Source organism: Oncorhynchus tshawytscha, linkage group LG08 (assembly GCF_018296145.1).
Source record: "Oncorhynchus tshawytscha isolate Ot180627B linkage group LG08, Otsh_v2.0, whole genome shotgun sequence".
NCBI lineage: Eukaryota > Metazoa > Chordata > Actinopteri > Salmoniformes > Salmonidae > Oncorhynchus > Oncorhynchus tshawytscha.
In genome coordinates, this window is record NC_056436.1 from 82137851 (window position 1) to 82163832 (window position 25982).

The 25982-nt window shown below is 42.1% G+C and overlaps 2 protein-coding genes across 5 annotated transcripts in view; one reads left to right on the forward strand and one right to left on the reverse strand.

The window, feature by feature from the left end:
- The window catches only part of LOC112255886 (proton-coupled amino acid transporter 1), a 51638-nt gene extending 32490 nt beyond the window's left edge, over positions 1-19148 (reverse strand). The window contains exons 1-7 of one of the 4 annotated variants that reach the window (XM_042326072.1): positions 19022-19148; positions 13563-13655; positions 12743-12866; positions 12348-12438; positions 10665-10753; positions 10167-10256; positions 8552-8636 (exon numbers count right to left, since the gene is read on the reverse strand). In XM_042326072.1, coding sequence (XP_042182006.1) covers positions 8552-8636; positions 10167-10256; positions 10665-10753; positions 12348-12438; positions 12743-12866; positions 13563-13655; positions 19022-19070 — 621 coding nt within the window. In that variant the 5' untranslated portion in view covers positions 19071-19148. Of the gene's footprint in view, positions 1-8551; positions 8637-10166; positions 10257-10664; positions 10754-11708; positions 11772-12027; positions 12091-12347; positions 12439-12742; positions 12867-13562; positions 13656-18932 lie in introns of those variants that run through there. The other 3 variants (XM_042326073.1, XM_042326074.1, XM_042326075.1) reach the window with 3 other exon arrangements.
- Positions 19149-19710: 562 nt separating this feature from the next.
- LOC112257060 (copper transport protein ATOX1) lies at positions 19711-22093 on the forward strand. Its single transcript, XM_024430639.2, has 3 exons — positions 19711-19861; positions 21081-21153; positions 21365-22093. The coding sequence occupies exons 1-3, from the start codon at positions 19853-19855 to the stop codon at positions 21490-21492; spliced, it is 210 nt and encodes a 69-aa protein (XP_024286407.1). The 5' UTR covers positions 19711-19852; the 3' UTR covers positions 21493-22093.
- Positions 22094-25982: the final 3889 nt, after the last annotated feature.

A 25982-nucleotide genomic window follows, 5' to 3' on the forward strand; every position in this document is an offset into this window, starting at 1 on the left:
CATATGGAGTTAAAGAGTTGTAATTCTGAGTTGATTGGTTATTCGAATTTGTTTATTTTTGATGGAACATGTTTTTGAATCGCGATGTGAATCATGTGTTTGAAGGGGAAATAGTTCCCAGGGACCCTGGTCTTTGGGTAAAATACACAAACGTATTTAGTTCAGTCTGCATATAGAAGGAAAAATATATGTTAATAAATGGGTTGACAGTTACTCCAAATGGATTGTGATGCAATGTTTTTTTGGAATTGTTAGTTAGATTACTTGTTGGTTATTACTGCATTGTCGGAACTAGAAGCACAAGCATTTCGCTACACTCGCATTAACATCTGCTAACCATGTGTATGTGACAAATAACATTTGATTTGATTTGATTTGTGATATGTGAATTGATGATTTCATTTTTTTGTGTCTTTGTATCGATACAAATTTCACCACATTGGGTCTACTGTATTGTTGGGTTAGGGTGCTAATTCTCTGATCTGGTAACTCTTCAGAGAGATCAGCAGCAGAATAAGGGAATATGAACTAACTTTGACAATGGTTGTTTCTACAGTAACAGCATGTTGTTATGCTCTTTGACATTTGTCGTAGAGATAATGTTATTTAAGAAAATTGGGAATGTAATAATTTGTCATACAGTTCAATGCTTGTCTGGATTTCTTGAATCCGAAATTAATTGAACTAAACTGTTTTTCCTGATCTGTCCTCTCGAGGTTATCATGGAAGGTGATGTATGATCGTGTCTTAATGCATGTAGGAATAATTTGACCACAAACAGTGTGTGTGAAACTCAAAACCCTCCCTAACCGGCTGAAGAAAGAGCAACGAAGGCGTTCAATGTGACAGTGACTTTGGACACTCCAATCTGAGTCCGAGCCATTAACCTGGGTACGGGCAGCAGGAGTGTGCCATGAGTCCGAGCCATTAACCTGGGTACGGGCAGCAGGAGTGTGCCATGAGTCCGAGCCATTAACCTGGGTACGGGCAGCAGGAGTGTGCCATGAGTCCGAGCCATTAACCTGGGTACGGGCAGCAGGAGTGTGCCATGAGTCCGGAGACCGCGCATATAGAGTGAGCATGGAGAGAGATTACATTCAAACCAGCCTACCGTAACACCATCTATCCTAACAGAGCACCATCTACCCTAGCATAGCACCATGTAGCACCACCATCTACCCTAGCATAGCACCATGTAGCCTAACAGAGCACCATCTACCCTAGCATAGCACCATGTAGCCTAACAGAGCACCATCTACCCTAGCATAGCACCGTGTAGCCTACCATAGCACCATCTACCCTAGCATAGCACCATGTAGCCTACCATAGCACCATCTATCCTAGCATAGCACCGTGTAGCCTACCATAGCACCATCTACCCTAGCATAGCACCATGTAGCCTACCATAGCACCATCTATCCTAGCATAGCACCGTGTAGCCTACCATAGCACCATCTATCCTAGTCTCTATCCTAGTCATAGCATGTAGCCTAGGATACATTCCCTCAGAGAGTCAGCTGAAAGGAGCATGAAGAGCCAGGAGAAATGGACCAGACAGAATGGTGGTAGCGGCTCAGGTGAGAGGCTTGTGTATGTGGGAGAAAAAAAAACGTATTACTTCATATTGAAATCGGGACATTACCAAGGGCCATTAAAAGTGACAGACAAGAGTTACATATGTGCCGTTGGGAAGGAGGAAATGCCCGGGAGGAGAGGGGGTGGGATTGAGGAAGGCCTACACACTGCAAACAATTTATACAAAGAATACATTGGAGATAGCGATCTTTCATTACCATGCCTCTCACAACAGGAAAACAGGGACAAAGGGGGGGTTGTAATGAGAATAGTCATTACCGGCAATAAAAGGCCCCCGTTTATAAATGTACATTCTAACCGTGATGATGTGTGCCAAGTTGAGAAGCTCAAATTCACATGATAAGACTCAAAGTAAAACACTAAGAACTGTCATTCTAAATTTGAGTTGGATAATTTATAAAATGATTTAGTTATGATTCAGCTACAGCGAGAGAGAGTTGCTGGGGTGGGTGCACTGCCCAAATGTATTATGCCTAGAGAGGGCTCTAGAAACCTTATCTTTAAGTGTCCTTAGACAGGGAGGTTATTAGAGAACTCACTGGATGATAGCTTGGTTCAAACATCATTTTTTTGTAAAAAAAAATTTTTTTACCATGTCATCACAATTTTAATGTTAAATCGCAACAATACATATAGATAGCAGGATGATACGGTACAATGAATTGCATACAAGGCTCATAGTCTGTGTCTTGCGTTATTAACACCCAAGGATGAAAATGGAAGGAGCCGGGCATCACAAGGGCATAGAACATAACAGATGGACAGTTCTTTCCCCAGTTTAAAGTCAAAGGCGCTGGGAAATTATTAAAACATGTACTTTCTCTTTCCTTTTCAAGTCAGTATGTTTTTAGGTTTCGTGGAATCATTATTCCAGAGGAAGGACAGATTTATATTGACTAATTGATTTAAGAATGTTTTAGTGTGTTTATAACTGTAGAAGTGCATTAGGAGTAGTGACTGGTGTGTTATGGGTAAGATGGAATGCTATATGTGCACATGTATCTGTAGCAGGAGGCGAGGTTCACACGAGGCCCGTGGTTGAGACAAAAGGTTTGCACAAGGCTGTTAAGTGAGATGGAATGTGACTGGGGTGGAGATCAGTGGAGGCTCATTAAGGAAGGTTGTTAAGTGAGATGGAATGTGACTGGGGTGGAGATCAGTGGAGGCTCATTAAGGAAGGTTGTTAAGTGAGATGGAATGTGACTGGGGTGGAGATCAGTGGAGGCTCATTAAGGAGAGGTTGTTAGATGGAATGTGTGTAGATGGAAAGTTGTTAAGAGATGGGGACTGGGGTGGAGATCAGTGGAGGCTCATTAAGGAAGGTTGTTAAGTGAGATGGAATGTGACTGGGGTGGAGATCAGTGGAGGCTCATTAAGGAAAGTTGTTAAGTGAGATGGAATGTGACTGGGGTGGAGATCAGTGGAGGCTCATTAAGGAAGGTTGTTAAGGAGATGGAATGTGACTGGGGTGGAGATCAGTGGAGGCTCATTAAGGAAGGTTGTTAAGGGAGATGGAATGTGACTGGGGTGGAGATCAGTGGAGGCTCATTAAGGAAGGTTGTTAAGTGAGATGGAATGTGACTGGGGTGGAGATCAGTGGAGGCTCATTAAGGAAAGTTGTTAAGTGAGATGGAATGTGACTGGGGTGGAGATCAGTGGAGGCTCATTAAGGAAGGTTGTTAAGTGAGATGGAATGTGACTGGGGTGGAGATCAGTGGAGGCTCATTAAGGAAGGTTGTTAAGGGAGATGGAATGTGACTGGGGTGGAAATCAGTGGAGGCTCATTAAGGAAGGTTGTTAAGTGAGATGGAATGTGACTGGGGTGGAAATCAGTGGAGGCTCATTAAGGAAGGTTGTTAAGTGAGATGGAATGTGACTGGGGTGGAGATCAGTGGAGGCTCATTAAGGAAGGTTGTTAAGGGAGATGGAATGTGACTGGGGTGGAGATCAGTGGAGGCTCATTAAGGAAGGTTGTTAAGTGAGATGGAATGTGACTGGGGTGGAGATCAGTGGAGGCTCATTAAGGAAGGTTGTTAAGTGAGATGGAATGTGACTGGGGTGGAGATCAGTGGAGGCTCATTAAGGAAGGTTGTTAAGGGAGATGGAATGAGTGTAGGCTCATTGAGGAAGGTTGTTAAGGGAGATGGAATGTGACTGGGGTGGAGATCAGTGGAGGCTCATTAAGGAAGGTTGTTAAGGGAGATGGAATGTGACTGGGGTGGAGATCAGTGGAGGCTCATTAAGGAAGATTGTTAAGGGAGATGGAATGGTGTGTTTGAGGAAGGTTGTTAGGGAGATGGAATGTGACTGGGGTGGAGATCAGTGGAGGCTCATTAAGGAAGGTTGTTAAGGGAGATGGAATGTGACTGGGGTGGAGATCAGTGGAGGCTCATTAAGGAAGGTTGTTAAGGGAGATGGAATGTGACTGGGGTGGAGATCAGTGGAGGCTCATTAAGGAAGGTTGTTAAGGGAGATGGAATGAGTGTAGGCTCATTGAGGAAGGTTGTTAAGGGAGATGGAATGTGACTGGGGTGGAGATCAGTGGAGGCTCATTAAGGAAGGTTGTTAAGGGAGATGGAATGTGACTGGGGTGGAGATCAGTGGAGGCTCATTAAGGAAGGTTGTTAAGGGAGATGGAATGTGACTGGGGTGGAGATCAGTGGAGGCTCATTAAGGAAGGTTGTTAAGTGAGATGGAATGTGACTGGGGTGGAGATCAGTGGAGGCTCATTAAGGAAGGTTGTTAAGGGAGATGGAATGTGACTGGGGTGGAGATCAGTGGAGGCTCATTAATGAAGGTTGTGGGGATAGAGTGGTATCATTCCCAGAGACTATGTACAGTTGAAGTTTACATACACCTTAGCCAAATACATTTAAACTCAGTTTTTCACAATTCCTGACATTTAATCTGAGTAAAAATTTGCTGTGTTAGGTAAATTAGGATCACCCAATTTATTGCTACCGGAGAACTGTCCTCCTGTCTCTCTACGAAGCTAACTGTGCAAAATATAGGGTCTATTAGGAGTTCAATTGAACGTTAACACAGACCCAGATCATGGTGAGAGTAGAAGAGATAGTGTCTGAAATACCATCACTATTGTCAACTTTCAAGAAACCTGTAACTCAGAGTTTTGTTAGGTTGGATATTCCAACTTCATTCATCTCTTCCCCATTCATAACAACCAGTGAACACTTGACAGATTCCATGAAGTAATTACTCACGGCAGTCGCTGTAGGGACAGTAATTGAAGAAGGCTATAGTAACAGCTTGGAATGGGACTACGGTATAAATGAGGGAGTTTGAGGTATGCATCATCGTGGGCATTACTTTAGTAGCATTGCTGGGATATCAGTTTCAGGACTCATGTCACATGGCTTGGTAGCTGGTAACTGGGAGACCGATGGGAGAACCGGGGGCTGTTAGTCACGTCACAAATTAGTGATCTAGTGAATCTACGTCGTCAGGAAGTGACCCGTGCGTAGCAGTGTGTATATTCCCAAGTGGAAGTGGCACGGGCTGAGCAATAGATAACCGAGGGCTCAGGCTGAGCAAGAGATAACCGAGGGCACGGGCTGAGCAAGAGATAACCGAGGGCACGGGCTGAGCAATAGATAACCGAGGGCACGGGCTGTGCAAGAGATAACTGAGGGCTCGGGCTGAGCAAGAGATAACCGAGGGCACGGGCTGAATTCTGGAGATTGAGTGCACACACAGTACTCCGTACAGCACCTGCAGCAGTAAAGATCGTCATGTCTCTCCTCGGGAGGGGGGAAAGCTGTCACGTGAAGTGAGGTCTAGCTGCATAATGGGTGAGCTTGAAGACGCCATGACAGAGGAAGTGGAGCTAATGAGAGATTCCACTGTAGACATAGAGATGGGTTGGGTCTGGACGCTACTTTAACCGCCATAAAGATGCAATGTTTAGCGAGAAGGAGGAGACTTCACCCAAAGTGGGGTACAAATACCACCACTATTGTAAATATGTTTTTGTCGATTCAGCTGTTCAATCCTTTGGGAAGAATAAACATGGTTTAAGATTTCAGTGTCCGATGAGTTTACCACAGGTGGACTCCAATCAAGTAGTAAAACCATCTCAGGGACGATCAATGGAAAACAGGAAGCACTGGAGCTCAATTCCGAGTCTCATAGCAAAGGGTCTAAAAATACTTATGTAAATAAGGTATTTGTTTTTAATACATTTGTAAAAATGTCTAAAAACCTGTTTTCGCTTTGTCATTAGGGGGTATTGTGTGTAGATTTATGGGGGGGGGGGACGATTTAATCCATTTTAGAATAAGGCTGTAACGTAACAAAATGTGGAAAAAGTCAAAAGGTCTGAATACTTTCCGAATGCACTGTAGCTAAGTAACAGAACAAGCAGAAGAGTTTGGCTGGAATCTTGTCCACACCAGTGATGATAACATCCAAACTGCTGGAATCTTGTTCACACCAGTGATGATATCATCCAAACTGCTAGAATCTTGTCCACACCAGTGATGATAACATCCAAACTGCTGGAATCTTGTCCACTCCAGTGATGATAACATCCAAACTGCTGGAATCTTGTTCACACCAGTGATGATAACATCCAAACTGCTAGAATCTTGTCCACACCAGTGATGATAACATCCAAACTGCTGGAATCTTGTCCACTCCAGTGATGATAACCCCTTTTTTTTTTTAATTCAGGATTAAGGGCAGAGAGAACCCTTGGTTTACTAAGGAACTTACAAGAATCATAAGGGAATTAAATGCTTCATGGGCTAAAGCAAGAGGGACTGTTTTGGCAGATGATTGGATGGCTTTTAAACATCTTTGAAATATGGGTGTGGCTATGATCCGTAAATTGAAAGCAGACCACTACCTGTAATCTACTTCACAAAATGTAAATAATCCATCCAAATTTTGGCAAGTAGTGAAAGGTTTGGAGTGCAGAAAAGACACACAGCGTCCTAAACAATTGTTGGTCGACACACATATTGTAACTGAGAGAACCTCCATTCTGAAAGCCTTGAACCAGCATGTTTTAGATGCAGGCAGTTTATTTGAAAAGGTCAAAAGGTATAATTGAGCCCCCTATGAATTTACCTGACACCCCTGTGCACTCCTTCACCAAGTTCTCCTTTTCATCCTTCTCCGTTTCAGAAGTGTGTAAAGCCCTGAAAGAAATTGATTTTAAAAAATCCCCTGGCCCTGATGAACTAGACCCCCGCCTCCTACGCCTAGCCGCAGATATCATTGCTCCCCCTTAACATGTATTTTTAACCTTACGCTTGATGTTAAGGAAAACCTCAAGTTATGGAAATCTGCTTTTGTACTGCCTCTCCTGTAAGGTGGAGATCCCTCGCTACTTGACAACTATCGACCCATATCAAAATTGTCTGTACTGTCAAAGGTACTGGAGTCCTTAGTTAGTAGGCAGCTAAAAACCTACTTCCAAGAAAACAACATCTTAAATGGAATGCAATCAGGTTTTAGGCCTGGCCACAGCACTGTTTCAGTAACATTGAAGGTTTTAAATGACATCCACTGTGCTCTTGATAAGAAGTGACATTGTGTGTCTGTTTTTGTTGATTTGTCGAAGGATTTTGCCACCGTGGACAATGTTGTGGAATTACTGGTCATGCTCTAGATTGGTTTATAAGTTACCTATCAAATCGTACACAATATGTAATGGCGGATGGAGTCCATAGAGGTGTGCTCAGGTGTTCCGCAAGGTTCTATTTTAGGACCACTGTTGTTCATTTTGTATATCAACAACATTGGGGATCTTATTGAAACAGCGGATCTTCATTTTTATGCAGATGATACTGTTATTTATTCAAGTGGTAGTAGTTCATCTTTAGCATTAGAAAATGCCCAAAGAGCATTTAACATCATACAACAGAATCTGTATGATTTAAAGCTGATTCTAAATTTGGGTAAAACAAAATGCATGGTATTTTCAAATGCCAGGCATGTTACAAATCATGTCATTGCTACATTGGCTGGACATACTATAGAGCAAGTTAAAGTGTACAAATATTTGGGTGTGTGGGTTGATGATAAGCTGAGCTTCACTGTGCATGTAGAGAACTTGATCAGGAAGCTCAAGCTGAAAATAGGATTTTATTACCGGCATAAGGCTGGTTTTGCTTTTAAGGCCAGGAAGGAGCTGGTACGATGTACATTACTGTCAGTTTTAGATTTTAGTTATGTTATATATATGCAGGCCTCAGCCACTACCCTGAGAGCACTTGATTCAGTGTATCATGCAGCCCTCAGATTCATTACAAATCAGAAACGTCTAACACATCATTGTGATCTCTCCAGTGCTGTTGGCTGGTCGTCATTGACCTTGCGTAGGCTTAAACACTGGTATACACTGATTTATAAGGCCATATTGGGTAAAATGCCATTTAATCTCTGTTCTTTTTAAGTCAGGTCAGTAAATAAATATCAATTACAGTCCCATTCTGATTTGCTTCTAACAGTACCAAAAATTAGAACAGGTCATGGTAGAAACAGTTTTAGTTACTCAGTTCCGTGGTCCTGGAATTCTCTCCTGAACATTTTAAAATGTGATGATCTAGTTTCATTGGTGGAGTTTAAACACTTGATCGATGTATATATAATAGAAGAGTGTTATTGTCTTTAGGCCGGCTGTTTTTAGTCAAGATGTTTGTGTTTTTAATTGTAATATGTATCTGTTGTACTGTATGTGTGTTTATAGTTTTGTTTAATGTTGTGTTCGTGTATGTAAGTTGTTTTGTCTGAAACGTTGTTCCCTGTGCTGCTATTGGACCAGGTCTCTTGGAAAAGAGATATCTCAATGAGAAAAAACCTGTATAAATAAAAGGTAAAATAAAATGTAAAAAAAATAACTTCCAAACTGCTGGTACTGCTCAGGAAGAAGGAAACAATACCACCTGGTGGTGTGAAACAGTACTAGTCAACTTGATGACATGTCCCCTACCTGTTTGACGTTGTCACTGAGGAAGACGAAGTAGACACAGCAGAAACCCAGCTGGGTGATGATCAGAAACACGTTCACTATCCGCCTGAAGGAAAACAGGGACAAGGAGACAAATAAACATTGTTTCTAAACATTAGCGGGGACTGAAAACACCAGGTATTAAACCAAACAATTACTGAATAAGGTGAATACATTTCATGTGATTCATAACCTTCCTGTAGACACATTCTACTGTAACTACTGTAGACACATTCTACTGTAGACACATTCTACTGTAGACACATTCTACTGTAGACACATTCTACTGTACCTACTGTAGACACATTCTACTGTAGACACATTCTACTGTACCTACTGTAGACACATTCTACTGTACATACATTCTACTGTACCTACTGTAGACACATTCTACTGTAACTACTGTAGACACATTCTACTGTAGACACATTCTACTGTAACTACTGTAGACACATTCTACTGTAGACACATTCTACTGTACCTACTGTAGACACATTCTACTGTAGACACATTCTACTGTACCTACTGTAGACACATTCTACTGTAGACACATTCTACTGTAAACACATTCTACTGTAGACACATTCTACTGTAGACACATTCTACTGTACCTACTGTAGACACATTCTACTGTAGACACATTCTACTGTAGACACATTCTACTGTAGACACATTCTACTGTAACTACTGTAGACACATTCTACTGTAGACACATTCTACTGTACCTACTGTAGACACATTCTACAGTAGACACATTCTACTGTAACTACTGTAGACACATTCTACTGTAACTACTGTAGACACATTCTACTGTAGACACATTCTACTGTAGACACATTCTACTGTAACTACTGTAGACACATTCTACTGTAACTACTGTAGACACATTCTACTGTAACTACTGTAGACACATTCTACTGTAACTACTGTAGACACATTCTACTGTAACACATACTGTAGACACATTCTACTGTAACTACTGTAGACACATTCATTCTACTGTAACTACTGTAGTAACATTCTACTGTAACTACTGTAGACACATTCTACTGTAGACACATTCTACTGTATATTTACTGTAACTACTGAGTGCACATTCTACAGTAGACACATTCTACTGTAACTACTGTAGACACATTCTACTGTAGACACATTCTACTGTAACTACTGTAGACACATTCTACTGTAACTACTGTAGACACATTAGTCCAGAAAGGGCTAGTGTTCAACCTAGAACAGAGGGAACATCAGATCTACTGTAGACATTCATTTTGGTCTGTAGACAATTCTACTGTAACTACTGTAGACACATTCTACTGTAGACACATTCTACTGTAGACACATTCTACTGTAACTACTGTAGACACATTCTACTGTAACTACTGTAGACACATTCTACTGTAACTACTGTAGACACATTCTACTGTAACTACTGTAGACACATTCTACTGTAGACACATTCTACTGTAGACACATTCTACTGTAGACACATTCTACTGTAACTACTGTAGACACATTCTACTGTAACTACTGTAGTAACTACTGTAGTAACTACTGTAGACACGTTCCACTGTAGACATATTCTACATATATTTACCTCCCCCATATTGAGTGCCTTCTCAGCCACGAGACATTCTCCATACCATACTGCACAGCATCACCATAGTCCAGAAAGGGCTTGTTCAACCTAGAACAGAGGGAACATCACTCAGGGCCCAGATTCAGATCTGGGATCAGGACTACCCTGTCCATGTAACCTTATTCATTTTGGTCTGAATGGAAAAACTGAATATGGGCCCAGATGTGTTTTGCCCCACTGTATTTTTGTTCAATTGGATCTGTTTATGGGTCTCCAGAGTGGCACAGCAGTCTAAGTCAGTGTGATTGAGGCGTCACTACAGACACCCTGGTTCAAATCCAGACTGTATCACAACCGGCCGTGATTGGGAGTCCGGGTTTGGCCGGGGTAGGCTGTCAATTTAAATAAGAATTTGTTCTTAACTGACTTGCCTAGTTAAATTAAAGAAAAATATGTATAATTATGGAACTACTGAGAAGTGCTTCAGACAAATGGTGTGAGAAAGGCTCCACTTACTTTGCACTGAGGTGGTGGGAACATTTTGCAAGCAGATTCATACAGTGGACTGCTATTATCCCCATGGCAAACAGACTCAGGGGTCCTAACTGGAAAGGAAGAGAGAAGACTGTCATTAGGTGTAGTCACATTGGGATTCCGTCATTAGGTGTAGTCACATTGGGATTCCGTCATTAGGTGTAGTCACATTGGGATTCCGTCATTAGGTGTAGTCACATTGGGATTCCGTCATTAGGTGTAGTCACATTGGGATTCGGTCATTAGGTGTAGTCACATTGGGATTCGGTCATTAGGTGTAGTCACATTGGGATTCGGTCATTAGGTGTAGTCACATTGGGATTCGGTCATTAGGTGTAGTCACATTGGGATTCGGTCATTAGGTGTAGTCACATTGGGATTCCGTCATTAGGTGTAGTCACATTGGGATTCGGTCATTAGGTGTAGTCACATTGGGATTCCGTCATTAGGTGTAGTCACATTGGGATTCCGTCATTAGGTGTAGTCACATTGGGATTCCGTCATTAGGTGTAGTCACATTGGGATTCGGTCATTAGGTGTAGTCACATTGAGATTCCGTCATTAGGTGTAGTCACATTGGGATTCCGTCATTAGGTGTAGTCACATTGGGATTCCGACATTAGTTATAGTCACTAAGGTTGCAAAATTCCCGGAACTTAATATATTCCCTTGTTTTCCTGAAATCCCGGTTGGAGGTTTCTAGAATCAGGAGAGAATAAGCAGAGAATCCGGAATCATCCAACCAGGATTTCTGGAAAACAAGGGAATATATTGAAAGTTCCAGGAATTTTTGCAACCCTAATAGTCACCATTGGGATTGTGTCATTCCCTCACACTGCACTTGCAGAATAAATGTATTAGCCATGGACATCTACTAAGGAGCTCTAGAATAGATCAAAGTAAAATGGTGGTAGAACGATGTCCCCCTTCAAACCCTAACCCTTACCACAAGGCCTGCGTTCCTGACAGCCAGAGGTAGACTTAGCAGCCCCATACCGATGTCCCTCTTCTAACCCTAACCCTTACCACAAGGCCTGCGTTCCTGACAGCCAGAGGTAGACCTAGCAGCCCCATACCGATGTCCCTCTTCTAACCCTAACCCTTACCACAAGGCCTGCGTTCCTGACAGCCAGAGGTAGACTTAGCAGCCCCATACCGATGTCCCTCTTCTAACCCTAACCCTTACCACAAGGCCTGCGTTCCTGACAGCCAGAGGTAGACCTAGCAGCCCCATACCGATGTCCCTCTTCTAACCCTAACCCTTACCACAAGGCCTGCGTTCCTGACAGCCAGAGGTAGACTTAGCAGCCCCATACCGATGTCCCTCTTCTAACCCTAACCCTACCACAAGGCCTGCGTTCCTGACAGCCAGAGGTAGACCTAGCAGCCCCATACCGATGTCCCTCTTCTAACCCTAACCCTTACCACAAGGCCTGCGTTCCTGACAGCCAGAGGTAGACTTAGCAGCCCCATACCGATGTCCCTCTTCTAACCCTAACCCTTACCACAAGGCCTGCGTTCCTGACAGCCAGAGGTAGACCTAGCAGCCCCATACCGATGTCCCTCTTCTAACCCTAACCCTTACCACAAGGCCTGCGTTCCTGACAGCCAAAGGTAGACCTAGCAGCCCCATACCAATGTCCCTCTTCTAACCCTAACCCTTACCACAAGGCCTGCGTTCCTGACAGCCAGAGGTAGACCTAGCAACCCTGTGCCGATGTTCCCCTTCAGGAGGTGGATCAGGGTCTGTAAAAAACTACAACATAACAAATAAAACATGATCCGTGTCAAATCACATCCCTTAACGCAATAATGTCGTCAAACAATTATGAATACAGGGTCTCATACGCTCTCATATAATCCGCTCTTTGTGTGGGGCCTCAGGTCTCAGGATGGAAACTATGTTGCTAGGGATTGACTTTGTAAATAAAAAGTGACTGCTTCAATACAACAATACAAGTTACGCTCTTTAAAATTTTGTATGACCAAGAGCTGGAATGAAAAAAAAAATATATATATATATATATATGCATGCATGCATGTCACATAACCGTACTTACGAAGTCCCTGTTTGGCCTCCAATTCTCTCGTACCGAGAATCAGGTCCGGGGGGGAGAGGTGGAATAGGACAGAGAACATCCTCCTCAGAGGTGCTCGCTATCCTGGAGAGAACTGGACGTGGGCCTGCAATACGGGGACACACAGTTGTTCCTACAGTTGGATTGGTACAACGGCAACTTCAATGATACTTTATATTCAAAATCACAAAAATTCCCCAGTCAGAAGAATGTCTTAATTCTACTGCTGAGATGACAGATACTGCTACATTATTTCGTACGGTAGATAGTAGGGTTGTACTATACAGAATCCCCACAGAAGGATCAGAGTTCTAGCCATAATCAGTCTGCTAGGCTGGGCCCTGCTTTGTTGACACAAACAAAGCAGTGTTAGCTAATGATCATCCACAAACAAGACACTTTAGGCTACTTCTCATCCAAAATTTTTAAAAACACTGAATGGAAAGTAATGAAATACATTATATCAGAAGAAAATAGCATCAGAAGAAAATAGCATGTGGAAAAGTGTGTTATCTAATCAATCAACTCTGGATATGTTCGAGGCAAATGTCATGAATAGACATTTATCTTCTTCTACATGTCAGAGAATCTTGTTTGTCCTACATAATATATTGCAAATTAACACGTTCCACAACGTTGAGCCCTGCTGAATGCAGCCCAGGGCCTGTAAGCATAAAATAATATAATCGGCCTCCTGCTCATACGGAGACACTGGTAGTAGATGAGCAGTCCTACTCTGAGACACTATGAATACAGGAGTCTGTTCTGACTAAACAGAGCCATGGGGTTTCAAATTCAATACCGTCTTGACGATGGTCAGTGTCAGAGGTCATGGTTGGTCCGCTGGTGCTGGGTGGATCCTCCTGCTGCCTCTTCGATTCCTCCTCCAGAGACACTGTGGTAAGGACAATATAATTGTAGTTCATTCCATGCTAAATTCACCAGAAAAAGAAACGTCCTCTCACTGTCAACTGCGTTTTTTTCCCAACAAACTTAACATGTGTAAATATATTTGTATGAACATAACAAGATTCAACAACTGAGGCATAAACTGAACAAGTTCCACAGACATGTGACTAACAGAAATGGAATAATGTGTCCCTGAACAAAGGGGGAGGTCAAAATCAAAAGTAACAGTCAGTATCTGGTGTGGCCACCAGCTGCATTAAGTACTGCAGTAAACCTCAACCTCATGGACTACACCAGATTTGCCAGTTCTTGCTGTGAGATGTTACCCCACACTTCCACCAAGGCACCTGCAAGTTCCCGGACATTTCTGGGGGGGAATGGCCCTTGCAATGACAACAAGCTCAATCCGATGATGCTGTGACACACCGCCCCAGACCATGACGGACCCTCCACCTCCAAATCGATCCCGCTCCAGAGTACAGGCCTCGGTGTAACGCTCATTCCTTCGACGATAATCGCGAATCCGACCATCACCCCTGGTGAGACATAACTGCGACTCGTCAGTGAAGAGCACTTTTTGCCAGTCCTGTCTGGTCCAGCGAAGGTGGGTTTGTGCCCATAGACGACATTGTAGCCGGTGATGTCTGGTGAGGATCTGCCTTACAACAGGCCTACAAGCCTTCAGTCCAGCCTCTCTCAGCCTATTGTGGACAGTCTGAGCACTGATGGAGAGATTGTGTGTTCCTGGTGTAACTCGGGCAGTTGTTGTTGCCATCCTGTACCTTTCCCGCAGGTGTGATGTTCAGATGTACCAATCCTGTGCAGGTGTTGTTACACATGGTCTGCCACTGCGAGGATGATCAGCTGTCCGTCCTGTCTCCCTGTAGCACTGTCTTAGGTGTCTCACAGTACGGACATTGCAATTAATTGCCCTGGCCACATCTGCAGTCCTCATGCCTCCTTGCAGCATGCCTAAGGCACGTTCACACAGATGAGCAGGGACCCTGGGCATCTATATTTTGGTGTTTTTCAGAGTCAGTAGAAAGGCCTCTTTAGTGTCCTAAGTTTCCATAACTGTGGCCTTAATTGCCTACCGTCTGTAAGCTGTTAGTGTCTTAACGACTGTTCCACAGGTGCATGTTCATTAATTGTTTATGGTTCATTGAACCATGGGAAACAGTGTTTAAACCCTTTACAATGAAGATCTGCAAAGTTATTTTGTTTTTTATGAATTATCTTTAAAGACAGGGTCCTGAATAAGGGACTTTTATTTTTTTGCTGAGTTCATAAATGGTCTACCAGATACCAGACCTCAAGCACCAGCATGGTTCTTATCTGGAGAACCTAGAACTGCTGGAGTCGAGGCTAGTTCTATGCTATTACTGTACAGTCAGATCCTGACTGCGACTGCCGAACAACCTTGAAATTACAATTGCTGTTCTGAAAAGGCAACATTCTTTCTATTCTCCTGTTCTGAAAAGGCAACGAGGCAGGCTACATTCTGTTCTCCTGGGAGTGTGACTTTTAATATTTTGTTGTCTCTCTCGACAACATCCCAGGGCTTGGTTCAACTTCTTGTCAACACATGTAGGCCTACACACACACACACACACACACCAGTTCCTCCCTCAGGGGAGTGATGACAGTAAGTTATTAGTAGCACAACGTGCTACCATGTGTGCTGAAGAACAACATAGACGATTAGCAAGTAGTCAAGTCAGTTTTATTGGCTATTAGGCCTAATCAATATTGATTATTTTTAGACTATCAAGTACAGTTCTTTTTTGTTTCTTGTCGCTGGATCAAAGAAAGATTATCTTAAATTGAAGCTACCAGGTACAACCCCAAACCCACATAGATATCATCCTAACTAACTTGCCCTCCAAATACACCTCTGCTGTCTTCAACCAAGATCTCAGCGATCACTGCCTCATTGCATACATCCGTATTGGGTCTGCGGTCAAACAACCACCCCTCATCACTGTCAAACGCTCCCTAAAACACTTCAGTGAGCAGGCCTTTCTAATCGACCTGGCCGGGGTATCCTGGAAGGATATTGACCTCATCCCGTCAGAGGATGCCTGGTTATTCTTTATTTATTTATTTCCTTGACCAGCACAAAAACATCCTGTGGCATACTGCATTAGCCTCATATAGCCCCCGTGATATGCAACTTTTCAGGGAAGCAATATACATACATACACAAGCAGTTAGGAAAGCTTATGCTAGCTTTTTCAAATGGAAATTTGCATCCTGTAGCACAAACTCCAAAAAGTTCTGGGACACTAAAGTCCATGGAGAATAAGCGCATGGAGAATAATAGCACCTCATCCCAGCTGCCCACTGCACTGAGGCTAGGAAACACTGTCACCACCGATAAATCCACGATAATTGAGAATTTCAATAAGCATTTTTCTACAGCTGACCATGCTTTCCACCTGGCTACCCCTACCCCTGTCAACTGCAATGCACCCCCCACAGCAACTCGCCCAAGCCTCCCCAATTCTCCTTCACCCAAATCCAGATAGCTGATATCCTGACAGAGTTGCAAAATCTGGACCCCTACAAATCAGCCGGGCTAGACAATCTGGACCCTCTCTTTCTAAAATGATCTGCCTAAATTGTTGCAACCCCTATTACTAGCCTGTTCAACCCCTCTTTCATATCGTCTGAGATCCCCAAAGATTGGAAAGCTGCCGCAGTCATCCCCCCTCTTCAAAGGAGAGACACTCCAGACCCAAACTGCTACAGACCTATAGCTATCCTACCCTGCCTTTCTAAGGTCTTCGAAAGCCAATTTAACAAACAGATCACCGACCATTTCGAATCCCAACTTACCTTTTCCATGCTATGCTCTGTGGCTTCTGAGCTGGTCATGGGTGCACCTCAGCCACGCTCAAGGTCCTAAACTTATGCCATCGATAAGAGACAATACTGTGCAGCCGTATTCATCGACCTGGCCCAGGCTTTCGACTCTGTCAATCAACACATTCTTATCAGCAGACACAACAGCCTTGTGTCATGGCGTTGGCCTGCCAAAGACACGACACTTGGTTTCTCAAATGACTGCCTCATCTGGTTCACCAACTACTTCTCTGATAGAGTTCAATGTGTCAAATCGGAGGGCCTGCTGTCCGGACCTCTGGCAGTCTCTATGGGTGTGCCACAAGGTTCAATTCTCGGGCCGACTCTCTTCCCTGTATACATCAATGATGTCGCTCTTGCTGCTGGTGATTCTCTGATCCACCTCTATGCAGACGACAATATTCTGTATACTTCTGGCCCTTCTTTGCACACTGTGCTAACTAACCTCCAGATGAGCTTCAGTGCCATACAACTCTCCTTCCGTGGCCTCCAACTACTCTTAAATGCTAGTAAAACCAAATGCATGCTCTTCAACTGATCGCTACCCGCACCAGCCCGCCCGTCCGTCCAGCATCACTACTCTGGACAGTTCTGACCTAGAATATGTGGACAAGTACAAATACCTAGGTGTCTGGTAGACTGTAAACTCTCCTTCCAGACCCACATTAAGCATCTCCAATCCAAAGTTAAATCTAGAATTGGCTTCCTATTTCGCAACAAAGCATCCTTCACTCATGCTGCCAAACATACCCTTGTAAAACTGACCATCCTACCAGTCCTCGACTTTGGCGATGTCATTTACAAAATAGCCTCCAATACCCTACTCAACAAATTGGATGCAGTCTATCACAGTGCAATCCGTTTTATCACCAAAGCCCCATATACTACCCACCATTGCGACCTGTACGCTCTCGTTGGCTGGCCCTCGCTTCATAATCGTCGCCAAACCCACTGGCTCCCACATGTCATCTACAAGACCCTGCTAGGTAAAGTCCCCCTTATCTCAGCTCGCTGGTCACCATAGCATCTCCCACCTGTAGCACACGCTCCAGCAGGTATATCTCTCTAGTCACCCCCAAAACCAATTCTTTCTTTGGCCGCCTCTCCTTCCAGTTCTCTGCTGCCAATGACTGGAACGAACTACAAACATCTCTGAAACACTTCTCCCTCACTAGCTTTAAGCACCAACTGTCAGAGCAGCTCACAGATTACTGCACCTGTACATAGCCCACCTATAATTTAGCCCAAACAACTACCTCTTTCCCAACTGTATTTAATTTTTATTTATTTATTTTGCTCCTTTGCACCCCATTATTTTTATTTCTACTTTGCACATTCTTCCATTGCAAAACTACCATTCCAGTGTTTTACTTGCTATATTGTATTTACTTTGCCACCATGGCCTTTTTTGCCTTTACCTCCCTTCTCACCTCATTTGCTCACATTGTATATAGACTTGTTTATACTGTATTATTGACTGTATGTTTGTTTTACTCCATGTGTAACTCTGTGTCGTTGTATCTGTCGAACTGCTTTGCTTTATCTTGGCCAGGTCGCAATTGTAAATGAGAACTTGTTCTCAACTTGCCTACCTGGTTAAATAAAGGTAAAATAAAAAATAAATAAAATGTCTAATCAATTGAATTTAGCACAGGTGGACTCCAATCAAGTTATAGAAACATCTCAAGGATGATCAATGGAAACAGGATGAACCTAAACTTTAAAAAATTAAAAAAATGTAAATGAATTTGTAAACATTTCTAAAGACCTGTTTTTGCTTTGTCATTATGGGGTATTGTGATGTCATTATGGGGTATCGTGTGTAGATTGATGAGGGGGGAAAAACGTAACAAAATGTGGGGAAAAAAGTCAAGGGGTCTGAATACTTTCCGAATGCACTGTATCTGGACATAATAAGGATACATTAATCAATTAACAGAATTACCAACAAAAGGTCTTTGGCACAGTAGCTGTCAGTTAGCCACTGTAGCTACTTACCCACAACTATCCACTTATTTTACTAGCAGACAACAACAAAAAAGCTATTGGTATGACGTTAACTAGGTACTGCACTTTATATCAGCAAGGCCATAGTTATTCTGCAATTACTGCGTCCAAAATACCACAGTCGACTGCAGGTAGTACACTATTTTACTGCAGTTTCAAAACTGTAAAATTGTTTTGAATGGTCTCAAAGCCAATTATCAGAAACAGTTCTGTTGGGGTTGTATTCGTTAGCCAAACTAGTCTATATATCAAGTTACAATATCATTGTTTGATCACATATTACACAGCTACACCACCTCCAGCTGGATACTGTTAGTTGACAACACATCATTGTTTTGCATGCTCCAATCCTGGCTAATTAGCGAGTCATGATTATTGTATGTTAATTCACCTGTAAAGCTGTGATTCCTGGCTCGGTAGTATTTACATCAAAGAGGTTCGCTAGAGGGGCATGTCTTGGGAAAGCAGTATTTTTCCTACCGTCGATATTGTACTGGTTGTGAGAGGAAGAGGCGATATCTGGTTCCATACAAGTGAACAGCTCGAGCTACCTATCTGGAGACCCCTTCTGAAACCCAGAGGAGGGGGGTTGGTCACATGACCTGGAAGATGCAGCATATCAGCTGATTGCATTTTGGGTGCTTCGTTTTATAGCTATAGCTAGCTGGCTTGTTAGCAAACGAACTTTCCATCCAAATTAAGTCAATTATCGTTAGTGTGAAATCATGAAGGTTGTCTGGTATAAAACATCACCCCAAACATTGAATTGGTCAAGTTGCAACAAGCGTGGGCCCTGCGTGTTGTGTTGTCCCATGGAGCAAACTGGGCTAGTTCTTATCAGAAAATGTACACCATAATCTATCGTTATTGTGATATGTCACTTTTTCGCGGTCTCTCATATTTGGTTCATTTGAACCAGTTTTGTTAAATGTTTTTTTTTCCAAAATGTTTCAAACTTCCGTATTCCGGTGTGACGTATTAAGGGCTCTGGAAAAGTTACCTGCAGCAATATTTTTATGAGAAGAAAAAAACTACTTCTTCCAAAATAATGTAATTTGAAAGTGTTCTGCAAAATAATTATATCTGATATTAGTCAGTATAATTGTGCACTCGTCCCACCAACTTTCTACATGTGAATATTGAGTCAAATATGCAGTTATTTTCACCAATATCTAGCAACATGTCGATGGTCCCTAACTTTGATGTACTTTAGCTAGCAAGCAAGACAAGGCAGTAACATATTCAGCAGCTAGTTAGTCGTGCAAGCTTTGAAAGAGGAGAAAGTCCATTGATATTGCGCTCTACCTCAACATGACGACCGTGAGTTATTGAATAAATTCGCACATTGTTACATAGTGCTGAGATTGGATTGCAGCGCTTTATACATATCTGGTTAGTCTGATTAATCATGCTGTAATGCACAATTTAATTGGTGTAACGTTACTGCCTAATGCCTGCACAATCGTGAAATTGTTCCTTACATGCCAGACCTTTAATACAACTTCTATTTAAACGTACTCTACCGATTGTCTTTGCGGCTTGTCCTTGAGACAAAATATCCACAGGCAAGTATAGTTTACCCGAATCAGTATCTGGGTGTTACGGACCGAAATGGTCCGATTTTAAACTCTAATTCACCAGTTTATGCGTTATGTCAAAATACGTTCGTTGATCACCAAATATGGAGTTTCGCTGAGCAACTATCTTAATTTTCCCCTTTTAAAATGGCAGGTATGTACTTCGAAAAAAGGTCTAAATAAAAAGGTACAAGCAACTGAAAAACAAATTGCCTATTTGGAACCTGTAATGTATTGAGCGGTTGCATATTTCCGACCTGTGCGTGGCAGTAATGAGGGACTGGAGGTGCCGAAAAGGATTTGGTTTTCGGTTGCTTGTACATTTTATTTTTTATTTAGATGTTTCCTAGAATTATATAGTCGTATGAACTCCATATTTGGTGCTCAACAAAAGGTATTTTGACATTTTTATAATGCTTTCAGAGCTGGTAAATGGGAGTTTTGAATCTGCGCTTTCTGAGTATTAGAGCGGTCTAATAAAAGTTAACACAACACAAATGTTCTCCAACCTCCCCTGATACAGAAAAACATGGTGTTTCATTGTCATGGCATGCCGGGTTCAAACGTTTTTGAGAGAACCGAATATCCAATACAACAACAACATAAATATCGGTGCTCACCCGAACATATACCTGGCTACTTTCTAAGACGTCAGGGAAACAATCCTTTCCCGCGAATAATTTGTCTTAAATTCCAAGCAACTGAAGAACAAAATAAACCACACAGACAACCGGTGTAGAGTACATTTTAAATGTCATTTTATTCCACATTCTGGCTTGTAAGAAACATTTTACACGATTTTGCAGTCATTAGTTTCAGGTTGTATATACCAATGCATTGTGTATTACAGCCTGATTTAATCAGACTAATAGCTGAGCTAGTCATTGCTTGCTAACTGATTAGCTGTCCCATACTAACATGAGAATGAGGCATAACTCCCAGATTGTGAATTATTCCCACAGAAGCAGGAATTCTTTGTGGACATGACATGTGAGGGATGCTCTGGTGCAGTTACCCGAGTCCTCAATAAACTGGGTGAGTGTCTCTAATAGCTAAATGTCACAGCAAATCCAGAATTCTGGAATATTTGGAGGAGGTTGTTAAACAGCACTCACATCCACACACACTTTGTTGAGAATTGTGTACTTTGGTTTAGCTAAATTCAGCAAATATAGATTACTTGTCATATTGACTGGCTCGTTGAAATTGTTTTATTTTCTCTTACTGTCTTATTTGTTGGCTTAAGGTGGTGTCCAATTTGAGATCGACCTCCCCAACAAGAAGGTTTTCATTGAGTCTGACAAGGACACGGATGTGCTTCTGGAAACCCTTAAGAAGACTGGAAAGGCGGCTAACTACATCGGCCCCAAGTGAAGAATCCTTCTCTCTCCTTTTATAGAACCGGTGAACTCTCACGGTCTAAATATATATTAAGTGACAATTAATTAAATATCGACAACGTCCCCCTCCATCCCAACATGTCGTTCCTCTTCTCATCATTTGCAACCTGTTTTGTTTCTGTGTGTTAGCTGTTGGGTTGGTGATTATCTGAAGGATGACTATGAGAAGAAAGAACCCTCTGACTGCAGAACAGTCTTGCTGTTATGTCTTCAAGGATCACTGTAATGAGTTCACGCTGCCAAGCTGTCCACTTTTGTTATTTAAACACTATTTATGCATCCCGAATGGCACCATATGGACCCCAGTCCAAAGTAATAGAGTACTGTTTGGGACGCATCCACTATGAAAATCCAGTACGATTGCTGACTAAATTAAATAGATCATGTACCTCTATGGGTTAATGTTAGGCCTACTGCAGGTAAAGTTGAAGTCAGTTTTGTCATAATGAAGCAGCTATTGTAATTCACGTTGATTTGGACAGTTGGGGTGGGGGGGGGGTCCTGTATTAAGTTTTCCTTTCATCTCTGAATATTGTTCATGTTCACCCATATGTCGAATTAAAAAGTTGATTCTAGTCACCTGTTCTCTTATTTGTAATGCAAAGGACAGCCTCTCACAGAAGGTTTGACTGAAAAGTTGTTTGTTATCCCAACTAGATACTGGGCAAATGCAAACAAAGGGCCAGCATACAAGTTTTAGAACTTCCTATATTGCGCAAACATTATTTTAGTTTTGCGTTCCCGAGTGGAGCAGCTGTCTTAAGTCATTGCATCTCGGGGGAAAGAGGTGTCACTACAGTCCCTGGTTCGATTCCAGGCTGTATCACATCTGGCTGTGATTGGGAGTCCCATAGGGTGGCGCACAATTGACCCCAGCGTAGTCCGGGTTTGGCCGGAGTCGGCCGTCACTGTAAATAAGAATTTGTTCTTAACTGACTTACCTGGTGAAATACATTTTTCTTTTCAAGTCTTGTCAGATTCTGATGTGGCACATTGTGCCACTGGGTGGCAGTGTTAGTTCTTGGTATAATTTGACCGGAGGAGTCGTCCCTGTCAGCAATTCCATGGAATTAGACTTCGGTGTCTTGCACAATGACGTGTACATTTTTACCATGCAAATATCAACCGTTTTCATCAAAGATAAATGATTGATCTGTAATGCAGTGATACATCCTTTAGCATTCACATCAGCTACTTGAGACATTTTCATAGCCTACCTGAGAATATTGAGGCGTTGTGTGGCAATGGCTCTCCTACCTCTGAGATCTGGTCTGATAGTGAAGAGAGCAAGGAAGGAGAGAGAGCACTGGAGCCAGAGATGAAGATGCAAGACAAACTATATGTACCTGATAATGAATCAAATACAGTAGGTACTCATAGGTATCTCACATTCATGCCGTCAACTTAGCCTATGTTGTCATTTGTACACACAGTAGTAGGCAGTCAGTCAGCCATTACAGGGACATTCGTTGGGTTATTTAGAGAAACATCCACTTTTTTTTTTTAAAGACTAGGACTGAAGTTATACTGTAATTGTGGTTATAATACTTTAATTGAAGCTATATACTTTTAATTGTAGTGCTACATTGAACTGTTGTTCTCTTGGATGAAACGGGTGTGTACGTCAACGTAGTAACGTTGAATGAATAGCCCACATTCATGACATCTTGTGAGCGGGACAACGCTGCCTGATGTAACAAAGCTTTCAGTTTGATGACAGCACATCACACTACTGCCAACACACTGTCATTTCAGACACAGTGGCCCAATTGTGCTGTACAGTAGTTTGGAATAGCACTGAATGCATCCCAAATGGCACCCTATCCCCCATATAATATAGTGCCCTATGGGCCCTGGTCAAAAGTAGTGGGAATATAAAGGGATATAATAACGAATAATATAAAAGGAATATGGTGGTTTGGGATTTAGCCACCCTCTCTCCACTAAAGAAAGATGGGTAGCAGTAACTCTGCTCACCCGTCCGTACTGGAAACATGGTGCAACTGGAGAAGCTGTTACAGACGACGAACAGGCCCTCGCTGGTCCCCTCCGGTTGGACCAGCCACCATGGGGGCACACAGGCACATTGTGTACAGCCTAAACTCCACAAACACCATGGCTGTCATCACTGTTACTGGGTTCCTCATGCCACTCGGTTTTTGTCTTTCTCTGCTCTTCAGATGTTCTTGAAAATGACCTCTTTCAAGCAACTTAGTCAGATGAATACATTTTTGGGGGGACAGATTGGAAAGAGCCTTTTAGTTTATAAGTTCTAGCCTATATACAGTATCTGATTAAATGGTTTTGTTTTCTGGCTTCTTTGGCTCATAACTGGTTGTGTCCAATGACAGCATTGGATCTTCGTGTTCCTGCTTTCAGAATGTGATGTGTGATCTGTTCTATCAGTGATATCATGTGTGTTCTGTTCTATCAGTGATATCATGTGTGTTCTGTTCTATCAATGATATCATGTGTGTTCTGTTCTATCAATGATATCATGTGTATTCTGTTCTATCAATGATATCATGTGTGTTCTGTTCTATCAGTGATATCATGTGTGTTCTGTTATATCAGTGATATCATGTGTGTTCTGTTCTATCAGTGATATCATGTGTGTTCTGTTCTATCAATGATATCATGTGTGTTCTGTTCTATCAGTGATATCATGTGTGTTCTGTTCTATCAGTGATATCATGTGTGTTCTGTTATATCAGTGATATCATGTGTGTTCTGTTCTATCAATGATATCATGTGTGTTCTGTTATATCAGTGATATCATGTGTATTCTGTTCTATCAGTGATATCATGTGTGTTCTGTTCTATCAGTGATATCATGTGTGTTCTGTTATATCAGTGATATCATGTGTGTTCTGTTCTATCAGTGATATCATGTGTGTTCTGTTCTATCAATGATATCATGTGTGTTCTGTTATATCAGTGATATCATGTGTGTTCTGTTCTATCAATGATATCATGTGTATTCTGTTCTATCAGTGATATCATGTGTGTTCTGTTCTATCAGTGATATGTGTGTGTTCTGTTATATCAGTGATATCATGTGTGTTCTGTTCTATCAGTGATATCATGTGTGTTCTGTTCTATCAGTGATATCATGTGTGTTCTGTTCTATCAGTGATATCATGTGTGTTCTGTTATATCAGTGATATCATGTGTATTCTGTTCTATCAGTGATATGTGTATTCTGTTCTATCAGTGATATCATGTGTATTCTGTTCTATCAGTGATATCATGTGTATTCTGTTCTATCAGTGATATCATGTGTGTTCTGTTATATCAATGATATCATGTGTGTTCTGTTCTATCAGTGATATCATGTGTGTTCTGTTCTATCAGTGATATCATGTGTGTTCTGTTCTATCAATGATATCATGTGTGTTCTGTTATATCAATGATACCATGTGTGTTCTGTTATATCAATGATACCATGTGTGTTCTGTTATATCAATGATACCATGTGTATTCACAAATGATACTGGCACAAATGATACTGATACAGACGTAGAAGCTGATAGGTTTTTCTATCCACAATCCAGACTACAATAAATGGTTTCCTAAAGAAAATCAAATCCAAACCGGGCCAAAAGAGCACATTTCCTTGGCTAAATGGAGAAATCTGGAAATTGATGTGAAATAACGAGATTATACTCTAAAAATAGCCCTAAGATCCAAATTAGAGCATGACAGATGTAGGTTTACCATGATGAGAAATAAGGTGATGAAAGAAATCAGACAGGCCAAGGCAAACTTTTTTATTCACATAATTGGTGAAGCAAAGGGAAATTCTAAACTGATCTGGGAGAATCTACAAAAGTTAACAGGGAAAGACCATAGTAACACTGCAAAAAGACTAGAAATCATGGTGAATAAAAATCTAACACAGGATGCAGTCGAAATAGCAATAGCCTTCAATTCCTACTTTATTGACTCTGTCAGGGTACTGACACAGAACCCCTCCACTGGTTTCTTGGGCTCAGTGCTAGTAAATGACACTCAACCTGTCTTCATCATAAGGGAGGTTTCTGAGTCAAAGGTGAACAAGGTGATTAGCTCACAAAAGAACTCTAAAGCCAAAGATGTGTTTGGGCTGGACTCTACCTTTCTTAAAAACTACAAAGAGTCAGTCATTGGCCCCATTACTAAGGTCACCAACACGTCTATTGGTCTCGGGGTGTTTCCAAGGGTATGGAAGTCGGCCATAATAGCGGCCATCTTTAAATCAGGCGACCCTGCTGGCGTGAGTAACTACAGGCCCATTAGTATACTAACTGTGGTGTCAAAGGTTGTTGAAAAGTGTGTAGCAGAACAACTGATTGCCCACCTCAACAACAGCCCCTTCACATTACACTCCATGCAGTTTGGCTTCAGAGCGAAACACTCCACAGAAACGGCCAACTGCTTTCTTCTGGAAAATGTGAAGTCCAAGATGGACAAAGGGGGCATTGT

Coding starts and splice junctions, on each gene's coding strand:
- LOC112257060 (XM_024430639.2), top strand. Junction 21,154..21,364: donor CCGAGTCCTCAATAAACTGG/GTGAGTGTCTCT, acceptor TGTTGGCTTAAG/GTGGTGTCCAATTTGAGATC.